The sequence below is a fragment of the Thunnus maccoyii genome, chromosome 13, assembly GCF_910596095.1.
Source record: "Thunnus maccoyii chromosome 13, fThuMac1.1, whole genome shotgun sequence".
Classification (NCBI taxonomy): Eukaryota; Metazoa; Chordata; class Actinopteri; order Scombriformes; family Scombridae; genus Thunnus; species Thunnus maccoyii.
In genome coordinates, this window is record NC_056545.1 from 25,492,972 (window position 1) to 25,507,346 (window position 14,375).

The 14,375-nt window shown below is 40.9% G+C and overlaps 1 protein-coding gene across 1 annotated transcript; it reads left to right on the forward strand.

Annotated features, from left to right (window-relative positions):
* The first annotated feature begins 4,447 nt into the window (after window positions 1-4,447).
* Window positions 4,448-13,338, forward strand: eral1 (Era-like 12S mitochondrial rRNA chaperone 1). The gene is made up of 11 exons (XM_042432153.1): window positions 4,448-4,694; window positions 6,772-6,930; window positions 7,060-7,187; window positions 7,281-7,358; window positions 7,436-7,482; window positions 7,580-7,641; window positions 7,793-7,905; window positions 8,262-8,549; window positions 8,667-8,816; window positions 9,285-9,365; window positions 10,501-13,338. Exons 1-11 carry the CDS (start codon window positions 4,589-4,591, stop codon window positions 10,621-10,623), a joined length of 1,335 nt encoding a protein of 444 aa, XP_042288087.1. The 5' UTR covers window positions 4,448-4,588; the 3' UTR covers window positions 10,624-13,338.
* The last annotated feature ends 1,037 nt before the right edge of the window (window positions 13,339-14,375 follow it).

Consider the following 14,375-nt stretch of genomic DNA (forward strand, 5'->3'; position numbering starts at 1 on the left):
TTTTCTTTTGTAAACAAACAGCGACATTCATTCAGCATTACTTACAAAAATGCATTGTGTGTATCCTTGAGGCCTGACTAACATGTTGAGTACATTTTCTTTCCTCATAAAGCAGTTGCAAAGATGATGTTGCCCAAGTGCTCGGATTTGTGCATGTGCATTCATGTGTGCATGCACAATACAAAAAAGCAGCAACCCATTCCTTAAATCATTGCTCCACAGCAACACTGGTGGACATAAAACCCCACATGGTACCTTTAACATTCTACTCCACTACAATTCAGAGGAAAACACTATACTTTCTCACTTGCACTGTACTCTTTTATCCATCAATTTGTGTTCTTAATAATTTGTAATTGGCTGCTCATATCACCTCGTTTACATGATAAGTGGCAGGAAATTTTATTTTCTCTAGATGGATTGATTTCGATTACTTTGAATGTTTTACGCCAAAAGACAAGAAAGAAATATGGCATCAGTGTTACTTTGTTCCCTTTGTGATTCACACACAGGTGCACAGAGGAGGAAACACAATTATCCCAACCTTTGAAGATTAGAGTGTAGGGTGAATTTTTGGTTTGTAATAAAGTAATGATGTAGCTTTTTAATTAGTGAGACATAATTAGAGATACAGATGGGCTGACATACAGCATCTAGGGGAGAGACAACATAAACTGTTGTAGTAAGGTACTGGGCACCATGAGCCTCTAGAATTAAAGATATTCCACATTAGGTGTTATGATGCTGGTGTTAGAAAGCATTGTCTGACACATCGCTCCAAAATCACTCATAGGTGTTCAGTTGGGTTGAAATCTGGTGACTGTGAAAGCAACAGTATATGATTCATATCATTTTCATACTCATCAAAACATTCAGTGAGCCCTCGTGCCCTGTTTGGAAGCATCTGCATTTGGCTTTCTGCTCAGAGAGTAATATGGAGATGGGTCACTCTTCTGTATTTTCCTTTTTGAGCAACAAGCCCAATGTTGCCTGCAAACATCTCTCAGACACTCATTTGTCGTTTAATAATGATGATCATTATTTCTTGCATCGACATCTTCAGTTTAGCTTTTGAAAACACGACTTGTTCATGCATTTTACTGACCCAAATGTCACACTCATCTGGCACAAGATTTGTCTCAGGCTGTATTTCGTTTGCATTATTGTGCTCGTCACATATGGCATTATGAATCTTGTTGGGAGAGATAAAACCCAGTGAGAAGCCTCCACGGTCAATAGTGTCACATGCTTTGTGGTTTGATGAAAGGTTTTATTTGTGCAGCCTGATGTGTATAGCTCCCTAATCAAAGACTTATATTTCTGTGACAACTAAAATAAATTACTCCATTACAACCGCCCACCTGCCCTCTCCACAGTATTGATACCATTTTATTACCAGAGAGAGACAGATGGACAACACTGAAGACTGTGGCGAGTTACGGGAAAGCTTGAGAATGTGTGCTCATTGCCGTGTAATGTCATGCCAGGTTAGAACCTGCACAAAAGTAATCAAATAAGATGATTAGAGAGGAAATTACACACGTTCAACTCCACAAACATTTCTGAAATAAAGCATTGTGAGGGATGACTCCATGGCCTCGGTTCCAGTACAGACTGGGCTTATTACAATACTCTAGCCAATTTAGGCCTGCAAGCTTCACTTCCCCCATCAGCAAGTGAAAGAGGGGAGAATTTGGTCTGAAAGCCCAATCACACACAGCGCTCCGAGTTCAGCAGGTGGGGAAGCAGCAGCAGCAGGCTCCATCAGGCAATAATACAAAGTTAATGATGCAGAATGGTGTCTTTCTCCATACCAAAGAAGACGTCAATACAGGATATTTAAGAACGCTGTTCCTAATTACGCTTTTTAAATTCACCACTGACGTGATTGATGATTTCAAAGGGAGGCATTATTGATCCACTTCACAGACAAGTCCCATCGATTGCAAGAGTAGAATGAATAAAAGTTTTTTTTCCCCCTTTATCTCCCCCACTGAGAGAGAGATTGTACAATCAGAGCATCAGTGTGACCTATATGGGTAGTTTAGGAGCTAAATCGCCTCTTTTAAAAAGCAGTCAGAGCAAGGACATATAGAGCAGTGATTGCTGAATCGAGGGACCTTGGGGGACCTTCATGGCGTCACAGAAGACGCAACAGTTAGGTCTCATCGCTCTCTCATTTATCAGATATGGAAATTCATCCAACCATTCATTAATCTGTGGGATCTTTTACAAATTGCCTATCTGTGTTGGAGTCCTCAGCGTGAAAAAGTTCAGGAATGGCTGCTTTATAGACAGTCAGCCAGCTGTGCAGCATCACGCCTCTCACTGCAATCAGCGGTGATGGAGTGATGGATGCTCTGACGCACTGACAGATTGTTTTTTCCCACCTCTGCTCCCTGCTGACATGCCCCATGGCTCATGCTTATTATTCCATGAACTTTGTTATTCCTCATGAGCAGCAAAGTCTTCTTATTAGTGGAGAAGCTGCCAGTTATTGCATGTCTAATCCCGGCTAGTTTTATTACTGGGGCAGATCAACAACAGAGGTTGCTGGAGCAAAAGCTGATGTGGCAGTGTATCTGACATCACCTGCTTCAGCTGCAGAAAATGCATACTGCATACTTAGGGAGTTTTAAAAAAACATATTTCCCATCAATACAATCTTCTCTGTTTGAATTACAGAAAAGAAGATTGATTAGGAATCAGCAGCACACTGAATTGCAGCAGCAGAAAGAGGTTTTCCATCACACCATGCTGAATCTCATTGGCAAGTGCACTTCAGATGGCAAAGTGGCCTACAGCTTATGATTAAATGGTCTGCAGGCGAAGCCTTTTTGTCTTTTTTTTTTTTAGAGAGAGAGAGCTCTTTCTGAAGGCCAAAGTTAATGCAGTCATAGAAAGAACTCTGATACACTCCCACGTGAAATGGCCATGTGAGAAAAGCCCGGAGGGAGAAAAGGCCTTGAATGAATTTGAGAGGGGGAGAGAGAGAGAGAGAGAGAGAGAGGGATAGAGAGAGAGAGAGAGAGTGGGAGGGTGGCAGATAGAGAGAAAGTTCAAACATTACTGATCCTCAAATATCCTTTTGGTTTCTGGTTCAATTGGAATTCGGCAGTAAGTGTCTGCTAAAAGCTCCATTTTTGTTGCCCTTCCATTGCTGCTGAGCTTTTAGAGTTAGATGATGACAGATTGTGAGCTACCTGATATCCTTCATCATCCTCCCCAGTGGAGGTGTTTGTTCCGCCCCGAGCAAGTCCTCGAGGACTAACAAACAGCTGGCGTGTTTGATGGACTATGGGGAGACATCTGATCTGCCTGGCTTTGCCATACAGAACGAAAACAACATGTTACATTAATCAATCAATATGCAAACTGTGTCCTTTTAGTCTGATGATTAACCTTACAGACGTCATGGTCATCAAGTCATTTTATCAGCTTGTCATCGTAAATTAGGACTGAAGAGTTGCAGGGCGGTGTGAGTACGAGAGAGTTTTCCTCAGGTTGGTGTATTGCTTTGGATGCTCGATATATCCTCAACAACATTGTCACAACTGTGCTTCAAGCACCCTCGGGGATAAGCTCTGTTCTGTGTACTCAAGGGACAAGAGAGAAAGAAAAAGTCTGTGCAGAGCAATCTGATTCATGGTTAAAGGCGCACCATCCCTCACAAAGTCATCTAGAGAGTATCACCCCAGCCAAAAGATCCTTTGAGCACTGTCATCCATTTTAAAACTGAGAGTTGCTCGTGTCGGCAGAAGTGTTTGTGCATTGTGATGAGATGACTTTGAAATTGTTGTTGGCTGATTTTAGCCTCTGAATATCCTACCTGCTGTAGACAGGTGGTTCCCAAACTAAGGCCCTGCGAGTCCTCAGGGAGTTTGCTGCAAAATGAAGAATATTTAAATCCTGCTGTCATCTTATTTAGTTATTTTGCCGTGTCATTATTCTACGTGTCAAAATGCTTTCACAACCTGCAGTATAGCTCTGTCCCTGTGAATAATCTCTTCTCTCTGCTTCCTTTTAGTTCCTCTAAATTGAATTCTCTTCTGTCTCATTCCTCTTTTATTTCTTTCCTCGGTGCTCGGCTCTTATGCAATCATTTTGTGGTCACTTAGACCCCGATCTGTCATTTTTGATTTAGGAACTGAAGCTTAATCTTCTTCTGTCTTTGTAAATCACTCGAGATCAGAGTGTAAATACTAAAAATATAATTGCAAATAGCCTAAGTCAGGTCATATCAAACCAGAGACATTTCAAACTTGGTACATTTTGCCAAAAGCCTTTTAAAGCGGGGTCATATGGGGACCTCTGTGGATGTTAAGACTTTCTCCACTTTTAGACTGATGTTGTGATTCTCAAGCTGCTACAGGAACATTTTGTAGTTGAGGTAGTGGTCGCTAGGGGGCGGTGTGGTTCTCACCTGAAACCGCTGTGAGGACACTCTTGAAAGAGGAAGACGCTTCTCTTTGGCCACAACAACATGGTGTCACCCTGTAGGCAATGTGAACGTAAACAAGCGACTCACCTCCTCAACGACAACTAGTCCCATCATCTGAAATACAGCAGCTGTTGTTGTCGGGGCTCGATGGCTCTCAGAGTGTGTAGTCGGCTGTTCAGAGACTCCGCCGTCTTCTCCAGACGAGTCGTCGCGTCTGCTTCACAGGAACCTGCGTCATGGCTCCTCATTGCAGGTTCAACTCGTTTACTTTGATTTCATAGCAAGGAAACGTGTTGCCAGCAGTAAAGCATGTGATACTTAACTGTTGTATACAAAAAGGAGAAAATTTGACCGTCAGTCCAGTGACGAACATAAAGGTTTTCAGGGAGCAGGGAGACAAAACACATCAGGGCACCTCTGCCCTTATTGTAGATTTAAAAAATGATATTATGCTGCTTTTAGTTACATTCAATAATATTTTTACCTTGTAAAACGATGTGTGGAATGGCAGACAGGGCACAGACAAAATAAATGACATATAACGATAAGATATGAGGTGATAAAGGTGATTTTCTTGTCACCTGTGAGGTGACGTCCCTCTCTGTCAGTGCAAGTTACTATCTCAGCTTAATAAGGCAACACGCCCCCCTGTATTAACACAAGTAATCTATTTATAAAAAAAACATTTACAATGATGCAAGCAAGGATGTTTTTCCACTTTAGAAAACATACAGATTTGACTTTATGTTCTGCGTTGACACCTTACCCTTCAAATATTTGGTGGATTTTAAAGTCTTCTCCACTCAGAAATGTGTTAAAGGACCAGTGTGTAGGATTTAGTGGTATCTAATGTGAAGTTGCAGATTGCAACAAACTAAATATCCTTCCTCAACCAAGAGTGTAGGAGAACCTATGGTGGCTGTGAAACTCGCGAAAAAAACAAAAGGCCATCCCTAGAGCCAGTGTTGAGTTTGTCCATTCTGGGCTACTGTAGAAACATGGCGGCCTCTGTGAAAGAGGACCTGCTCCCTACGTAAAGGTATATAAAGGGCTCATTCTAAGGTAACAAAAACACAACAGTTCTTATTTTCAGGTGATTCTACACTAATCAAAACATATTCATGAATATTATATTCCATTTCTGCCAAGTCTGTTCAACTAAGTGCCACTAAATTCTACACACTGCACCTTTAACAGATGTTTGACCCTCACTGTGCACTGTACAATCTTAAAATTACATCTACTTCTTCATTTTCATTTAAAAATCCTGAATATATGAACATGCAAATATTTTTCTATTTCTAAAGTTTACCTGCGGGACACAAGATGTTTCCTACTTCACTGTAAAGTCCATTCTCAGTGTTTGTGCTCTGGAGGTTTCAAGTTTCCATATCACACTTGTGCAAGTTGAATACTGGATCAGGATTGGCTCCAAACTAGTTGTGATGTCACAAATCATGCTTGTGGGTACACGTGTTAAACTCAGATTTAAAGTGAGGACAGACAAATGTGAAAACAGCCTTTTAGTGTCAAACTCTGCTCATACATCATTCTGCACAGTGAAGCTCAAACATTCAGCTGAAAGACCAATAAAAACACATTTTTGAGTTGAGAGATGTTCAAAGATTTTGGTGAACTGGGTTGAAGCTGGTTCATTCTGCACTACATATCTGTTCATGTTTGAACTCAGGCTGCCTTTTTACATTATGGATTCATCTTTATCTGTATCTGATTATTTTCTCAATTAATCAGATAATAATAATAAAATATTTTAAAAATAGTTAAAAGTACCGAACACAATTTTGCAATTGTGAGCCCAAGAAGGTGATGTCTTCAAATTACTTGAAGATAGTTAAAAGTCTTAAAGATAATCAATTTTTATGTCATTTACAGTAAGATAAAACAGAGAAAAGAACCTTGAACCAGCAAATCACCTAAATGAGTCCATTATCAAAATTACTGGCACTTTTCTGACGATTGACTATTTAATTAATTGTTTCAGTGGTAGTTTGAACCATTGCTCCTGTCATTGTTTAAAAAATACTTTATACTATGTACAGACTTTGATTCAGATGTGAGTTTTTTTTTGCGTAAAACAGCGTAAAGCATCATATAGTTTCTGTGATTCTTAAAGGATCTGATCAAGCGCTCCAACACTTCTTTGGAATGAGATGGCTCTTTGATTAATTTTATGAATAAGTTTGCGATCACGCCCATCTGAATGCATCATTATATTGTTTAACATAAACGCCCAAGTAAGCACAAGACATCAGTTACCTTGCGGCTCTGCCAGCAGCGAAGTGATGAAGATGTTGATGATGTCTTTACAGGAAATGCTGCGTGCAGCCGAGGAGGGAGGAACACATTTATCTTCACTCCCGCCTGTTTTATTACATCAGAGGCATTTCTGAACAGACTGACGAAAGGCAAACCAACAGAGGCAGACGGTAGCTTTGATCGCTTTCCAGCCTCAGTTCTGCCAGACAGCGGTAAGCAGACCACCACCTCAGAGATGAACTAATCCCTAAACTCATCTGAATATTCTGGCCTAGCCTGGCCGTCATATTCACTTACATTGTCTTTCTAATGATTCGTTTCTCTTGTGTTGTTTTTTTCAGCTGACCAACTATCTTTGTTACTGAGACATCCAGATCAGCCCGACAACTCAAAGGTTTTGAAAGTGGCCATCATAGGCGCTCCGAACGCAGGGAAGTCCACGTTATCCAACCAGCTGCTTGGCAAAAAGGTCTCTTGTCTTATCTGTCCCTCTTTTAAACCTGCACACTATAATGCATCTGTGTGCTGCTCACTTTGTAAAGTATATAATCGTTTCTTAAAGGTGTTTGCTGTGTCCAAGAAAGTACACACTACACGGTCACGTGCCCTGGGTGTCCTAACAGAGAACGATACACAGATAGTAAGAGATTTTTCACCTCTCTTCTGTTATGATTTAATAATGCTGTTCAAAAGTTAACATGTGTGTATTTTTTGTAGATTTTACTGGACACTCCTGGTCTCACCACTCCATCAAAAGTCAAAAGGTGCTTTTCTTTTTTCTATTTTTTCTATTAAAGTCTGTAGTCTTCATGTAATATTATCATACTAGCTAATACATGTATGGACCCTCTGTGTTCTCAGACACCAGCTGGAGAAGTCTTTGCTCATGGATCCCTGGATAACCGTGAAAGAAGCCGACCTACGTATGATATAAATTTACTCTGACTGAGACGTTCGTTAGTTAAACCTGAACTATGCTGTGATTTTGTGTAACAGAAGGAATGTTAAAGAGCAGAATATGGTGCTCATGGCTGAAGTTCAAAGGCTTATAATTGTAACTGTGTCGATTCCCAGTGGTAGTCATGGTGGATGTGGCGGACAAATGGGTGTGTCACCGGCTTGACTTCGAGGTGCTCAAATGCCTGGCCCAGCACCCAGACATCCCAGCAATCCTAGTCCTCAATAAGGTATTCTTACACTATCATCAGGCGTCCTTCACACAAGCAGAAACTCAACTTAGTTCAGCTTATTGTTCCACATATATAAAGTGATAAGCAGACTGACTCACAAATGCATATATGGTCTATTTTTTTCAGACATACTTGAAATTTCATTTTTGAAAAAGGCCAATCATTTCCAGAAACCAGTTCCTGAAATTGGTTTTGGTCTTTTCATGGAATTTATTGACAATAAATATTATATTGAATATCACCAGACATTCCTTGAAATCATCCCAAGACATTCAAAAATAAATGTTTGTGCTCTCAACTGTGCTGAAGGTCATCTTACAGATTTTTATCATTAACACTCTTCTGCCTTTAAGGTGGACCTGGTGAAAGCCAAAGACAGGCTGCTGGATATCACAGCAGAGTTGACTTGTGGAATGGTGAACGGACGCAAAATGCGGATCAGGCCGGTGATCAAGCCTCCGTGGGCTGAAAAGAAGCCAGAAAGGGATTCAGAGTCGTCGCTTGAGGAGGACAGCGCCGAGCCAAACTCTGTGCTGAGCAAAGAGCAGCTGAAGACGCTGAGGAGCCAGCAGGGCTGGGCTCACTTCAAGGATGTCTTCATGCTTTCCTCTGTGGACAGAGAAGACGTGGAGACCCTGAAGGTATGTGTTAGATTACATTACAACTGGTTTAGCACAATATCTAATTTTTTATTCTTGCATCAATCACTTTTTGTTATATTTCATGATAATAACCATGCTTTTATCTCCTTCTCCTAGAGCTACTTTATGGTTGCAGCCAAGTCAGGATCGTGGCAGTACCACAGCGAGGTCCTGACCGACCAGAGTCCAGAGGAAGTCTGCACCAACATCATCAGAGAGAAGCTTCTGGAGTATCTGCCACAGGAAGTACCCTATTCAGTGACACAGGTGACTAATGAAGCTATTGTGCAGGGACACTCTGAAGTCAGGCGTGACGATAAGCAGCCCTTCATACTCACTTTCACTCTGCATGCTGACATGTGCTTCAATGCTTTTGATGCAGCTATTGTCCCTAACCTCCACCTGCTTCACTCCAGCCTTTCCACGCACTCTGGAGGGCCATTTTGTCCGTGTCATTTCCAATCCAGCATTATTTTCATTGTTCTCTGCCTGTTATTCATCATGTCAGTCAGCATTTCCAGCTGCAGTGTAGCATTCCTGCATCCACAGGTGTGTTATGTGGCGTGAGTGTTTCTGACAAACTAACTACACATTTGACACTTAGATGTCCCAGTCAGGCTCATGTGGAGGACATCTTTAATACACAAGCAAAGAGTTATGGGATATGTAGTTATGGTCAATGATCCAAGCCTGGAAATGAGCATATTGTTAACATTTAAACATCTCTGTTTTCAGTCTGTTGAACTCTGGCAAACTGCAGAAAATGGCGATATCGATATCTCTGTGAAACTTTACGCCAAGAAAGAGACTCACATGGTAAGTGCTCTCTGCTTATTTATGCTTATTTACTCCTTTGGCAAGTATGAGGCCTGTGTACTGAATGTGAACTGTAAGTCAGCAGAGGAAACACTGTACGTGTTGCTGCTTATATGAAATTTGAAGCATTTTCGCCACAGTGTGAGAAGTGAAAGAATGAGATGACTTTCAGTAGGTCGATTTAAAAGTTAACTTGTATTTTCGCTGGAATGTCAACATGCAAAATGATTTGAAAAGTCAACCATTAATGTACAGATGAATATTTTTATCAGATGTGATGAGAATGCAGCACAAACACTAAAAGAAAGAAAGAAGTAGCAACACATGACTGGAGGAAGTAAAATATTTTCCTCCATTACTGACACCTGAAGCTTCTCTGATGGCTTTTGATATTTAGTTGCCTTTGCCCCACCCCCCCTCTACCCCATACTTCCAGATTCCTCTCTTTTTCTTGTGTTTTTAACTTGTAAATATTTGAGCAGCCTTTCTAAAGCATGCATATTTGATGGCAAAGAATATTTGAGGCTACATTTACGATGCTGAAATGTTTCATGGCCAGTGACCTCCGAGAAGAGTGACTCAGACCAGCAGCATTCTTCAGCTTTTACAGTCAACAGGAATGTAGATGGGTAGAACTGACAGATTTACTACTAAAGAAATCGAATCTTGTGTATCTTGTGTGTTCCTGATACAAAACAACCTTTCCTAGTTTTCTTTGACTACATTGAGGATCAAATTTTTTGAGATCAATAGCTCAGTCGAGCTTATAGATGGAAAACAAGTGAGGTAAAATACATTGATATGTTGATAGGTATTCAAATTAATTATCAATGTAAAAAAAAAAAAAATTAGGATCCTGTTAAAAATGTTTCAATCTTTGCCAGTTGTCTGGATGAATACAATAAAGAAATATTTTCATTGTTTCATCAGCTAGTTTGTGGTGAGTGGCAGCAATAATATAGTGTGAACATAATCATTTAATCACCCAGGATGCTTTTTGTCATATAAAACTTGACTTTATTAAACCTGCTGATATCCTTAATGATATATCTACTGATATTTGTTTTTAAAAACCTTTTTTCATGCAATAACTATTCAGTGGTGCCTGACTTTGCTGTATTTCTTGCATCTGCAGAAGATGGTGATCGGCACAGCTGGCCAGATGGTAGCACGGATCGCCCGAGAGGCGGGCGAGGACCTGAGTCAGATCTTCCTAAGAGAAGTGAAGTTGAAGCTCTCCGTCAAGCTGAGGAAGTGAGGAGAACGAAGAGTTGGAACCAGATCCTGCTGCATTTGAGACAACTCTCCTTGTATTTATCTCTCTAACGGACGGACCTGAAGTGTTGAACAATGAATGAGATGTCATCAGGGAGCTGTGAGGTGAAATATATCCACAGACCCAGACCTCCCACTGAGCTGGTACATCTGGGGAGAAATGAACTCTAAATTTTACATTATCTGTCTTCATGCATCAGCAGCATCCTTTCATGTAGTCCCATAAGACATTATTAAAGATTTTTATGTAAAGATGTAACCTATAAGATGCTGTTAATATAGTGGTGCACAGCTGTGAGGGATCCCCCAACTTCATGCAGAAATGATCTAAATAAATACTGAATAATAATGAAGAAAATACGGTGATTAAAAGCAGCTTCCACAAGCTGCAGAATAGACTGTAATGGGTTATTGGCATTTATTTAGCCATGATATATTTTACGCAACAAACATGACACAGACTCCCATCAAATGGATGTTTTGACACAAGTTTGACAGTGCGTTCATGGCTGAGCAGGTTTGGCAAGCTGTGAAAAAGGCTGATGGTTTATCTTTGGCTCTCAGAGCTTTTTACTTGGCGGGCGCCTCATGCAAACATGGACTGTAGATAAACCGAAGTGGGACCTGCACAGTCATGTTCACTCAAATGTCCCTGATGTACCATCCACCCTTGTTCCCTCCACTCCCACATCACTTTAGCCTCCTCCACTGCCTTTGAAGTGTGGCCATCCATTCCTGCGACTATCACTTTTTGTTCCACTGCAATCTTCCCTTTTCTCCCTCCTCCCTCCCCCCCCTTCGTCTTGCTTTTTTGGCTCTTATAAAGCCCAGCTCTGCCCCTGAGGGCTGAATTGTCTCCCTAATGGATGGCAAAATGGAGCACTAACCTGATGCTAAAATGGGTCAGATAATGGTGATTAGATTCATTCCTGCTGCCTGTGAGTTAACTCGACGGTTACTCTATCCGGGGCATCTTGATGAATAACCAGCTAGTAGCCTAAAGCGAGGGTGAGGAGAGAGAGAGAGGGAGGGAGGGAGAGGCCTTGAATGTCTTACAGAAGCTGTGTCAGCCCCTGAAGCTCTCCCTGCTCTCTGCAACGCCTGCTTCCCAGTGATTAGACAAGCCGGTTGCGCAGCAGAGATCACCACTTAGACAAGCCAACTGCTGCTCGAAAATATTATGGTTGATGCGCGTCAGCCAGCACATTAAAGTAATCCTTCAAAAACAAGTAAATTACAATGCTGATACCCTGCTTTAGATGCATTTTTAAAAAAAAAACAACCAAATAACAACATATTCATTTGTTTTGTTGGGAACCATAAGCTTTATTTCATATGCATCCTCAAGTACATCTCAAAAACAGGATCAAAAGATCAGTTTAGTGTGTCACATTAAGCTCATGAATAATACACCGACTTTTCCTTTCCTGCTGGTCCAGATGAGATTGAGCGAGGGCCGTATAACCCTTACCATTACTAAAACTCAGTAATGGTAACGGTTTGACGGCCCTCCTCTGTAGCGTGCGCAGCCTGCAGTCCGTTAGGCCTGAGAGTGTGCTGATAGTGCTGGAGGGAGTGATGAAACCCTGGATAGTACATCATCTATACTGTAGTGTCTCTATAATAAACTTACAGTATAAGATGATATCCTGTCCAGGGCACAAGGCATAACTGTATAGCAGCGTGTTCCCACTTTGTTATCTGCAAGACAAAGGTAGACGACTCATTAGTGATGCATTCGGAGAAGGTCAACCATGACGATGAAAATGTTAATAACATGGTAAAACTGCTCTTAAATTAATATAAAAAAGGAATGTATTCTAATGCCAGTTACAAGAAAAGTCCATTTCTAATAAAGTGTACTTTTCTTGATGTGATACTCACCTTTGTGCATGCGGTGTCGTTTCCACTCTCCTTTAAAGGCATCTTATTCGGCTCCATCGCACTTGTTCCTCACCACTTGTTCATATTTCATGGCTGCTATGCTTCCATGTCTGGCTCACAAGCTCCCAACTGGTGTGCCTGTTTGGCCCCGGCACTTAAAGGCCCTCTGGCTCATTAGCATATTGTGATGACATCTGGGGTGGACCAGACAGCAGGGGTTGAACTTTTTCTTATCTTGTCCTAACCTGACTGTGTCTGTCCAGTGATGGCCCACACCCTTAATCCACCCAACTGGACTTTGCAGAAGAACTGCACATGAATCCCATTTTTATTTTTGCTGCATCTACTGTGCACTATAAAGTATTTGGATCATCATAGAAAAAAGCTCACCAATTTGCCATTTTCCTTGTTTTCTAATTTCATTTTGTACCAGAGTTGATTTTTAAACCTGAATCCGTTTAACTAACTTAATATTCTTCATGTCCAAAGCCACTTTACAGAATTTATGTAGTTGAGTGTTGACCTTTCTTGGTCACACAAGTCTAATTAAAAGAGGCCAGCAGAGACGAGCTGATGACGTAAGCCCAAACAGGTTTTCTCTGTTGACTATTAAAAAAGCTTTGAGCTTTTTATCTCACACTGCTGTAATAAATCTAATGTTCACCATTGCTTAAGTCCCCTGAATCTCATAGCTCCTTGGATTTATGCATGATGGTTTCATGGATTGGGATTTAATACTAAAATATGTCAGCTGATGTCATGTTATCTGACTTATTAAACTTTCTTTTTTCATGCGCTCAGCCAGATTCCAGGATATGAAGAGCTAAGATCTGTTTTTTATTGGATATGTCACACAGACACAGCACATCAAATTCACAGCGTTACATTATTTAAAGATGGGCTGCCCGGACTGTGATAGAGCAGGTTACCTGCTGTAGTTTGTCTTTAATCCCTGACAGTTTGTCTGCATCCTTTAAAGATAAACTGTTTTTTGAAAAGAAAAGAAAAGAAGTCTTTCGGGAGACTTTGCCCTCAAACATTCTGCTAGAAACTCACTGAATTCAAAACCCTAAATTGCTGCAAAACCTTGTTCAGGTGTAATTGAACATGATTGGAGTCATGTAGTGTAGGATATACACCAGTATACACAATATAGAGCATAGAGATTTCCCACTGATGAATGCACCTGCTTCAAGGCTGAATCATTAACATGGAAGTGTTCACAGTATACTTGTGTCTTCAGTTAAACCACTATTTTAAGGTCAAGTTCATTTATCAAAGCTACACACTGTATGTACACATAATGCAATGATTCATTTCAGTAACTACGTCTGTTTGTGGATGCTGTACTTGAACTGCAACATGTTCTTGAGGAAGGTCCGGGTGAGGTGGAACACGGCAGTTGCCATGGTAACACACTCCCTAGTTTGGGTGTGGGAGCTGGTTCAGGGTGTGAGAGGTCCTCCTGCAGGCACAGATAAAGGTGGAGGTACGGCTATCTGGGTGGTTTGGTTTGCCTCTAACTTGTTATCTGCTGCAGAAATGGTAACATTTTCCACACATTTACATTTGTGTTCAGAGATAAGTTTGTTTTTTTTTTAAATTCTTTGCTGCTTGTAAAGACAAAAAGGGAGGAAGCTCTCAATGTGCAACAATCCAGCTTTATCCAGAGTAATCAGGGGAACTTGTTGGGGGATTGATTAAACTGTTTGTAGTTAGGTGAAGTTTTCTTTTTAATTTGTGGGGTTTTGCATAATAAAACAAGTAAAATGCTATTAATGCTATTACATCATGTAGTACACCCCCATCCCCCATTTCTCTACCACATTTCTATCTTTTTCAAGTGTCACT

Bases quoted from the DNA above. Each gene is read 5' to 3' on its own strand.
- eral1 (XM_042432153.1), top strand. From the start codon at position 4,589: ATGGCTCTCAGAGTGTGTAGTCGGCTGTTCAGAGACTCCGCCGTCTTC. The intron at 4,695-6,771 runs GTTCAACTCGTT...ATGTCTTTACAG, and splicing joins GTCATGGCTCCTCATTGCAG to GAAATGCTGCGTGCAGCCGA. The intron at 8,550-8,666 runs GTATGTGTTAGA...TCCTTCTCCTAG, and splicing joins AAGACGTGGAGACCCTGAAG to AGCTACTTTATGGTTGCAGC.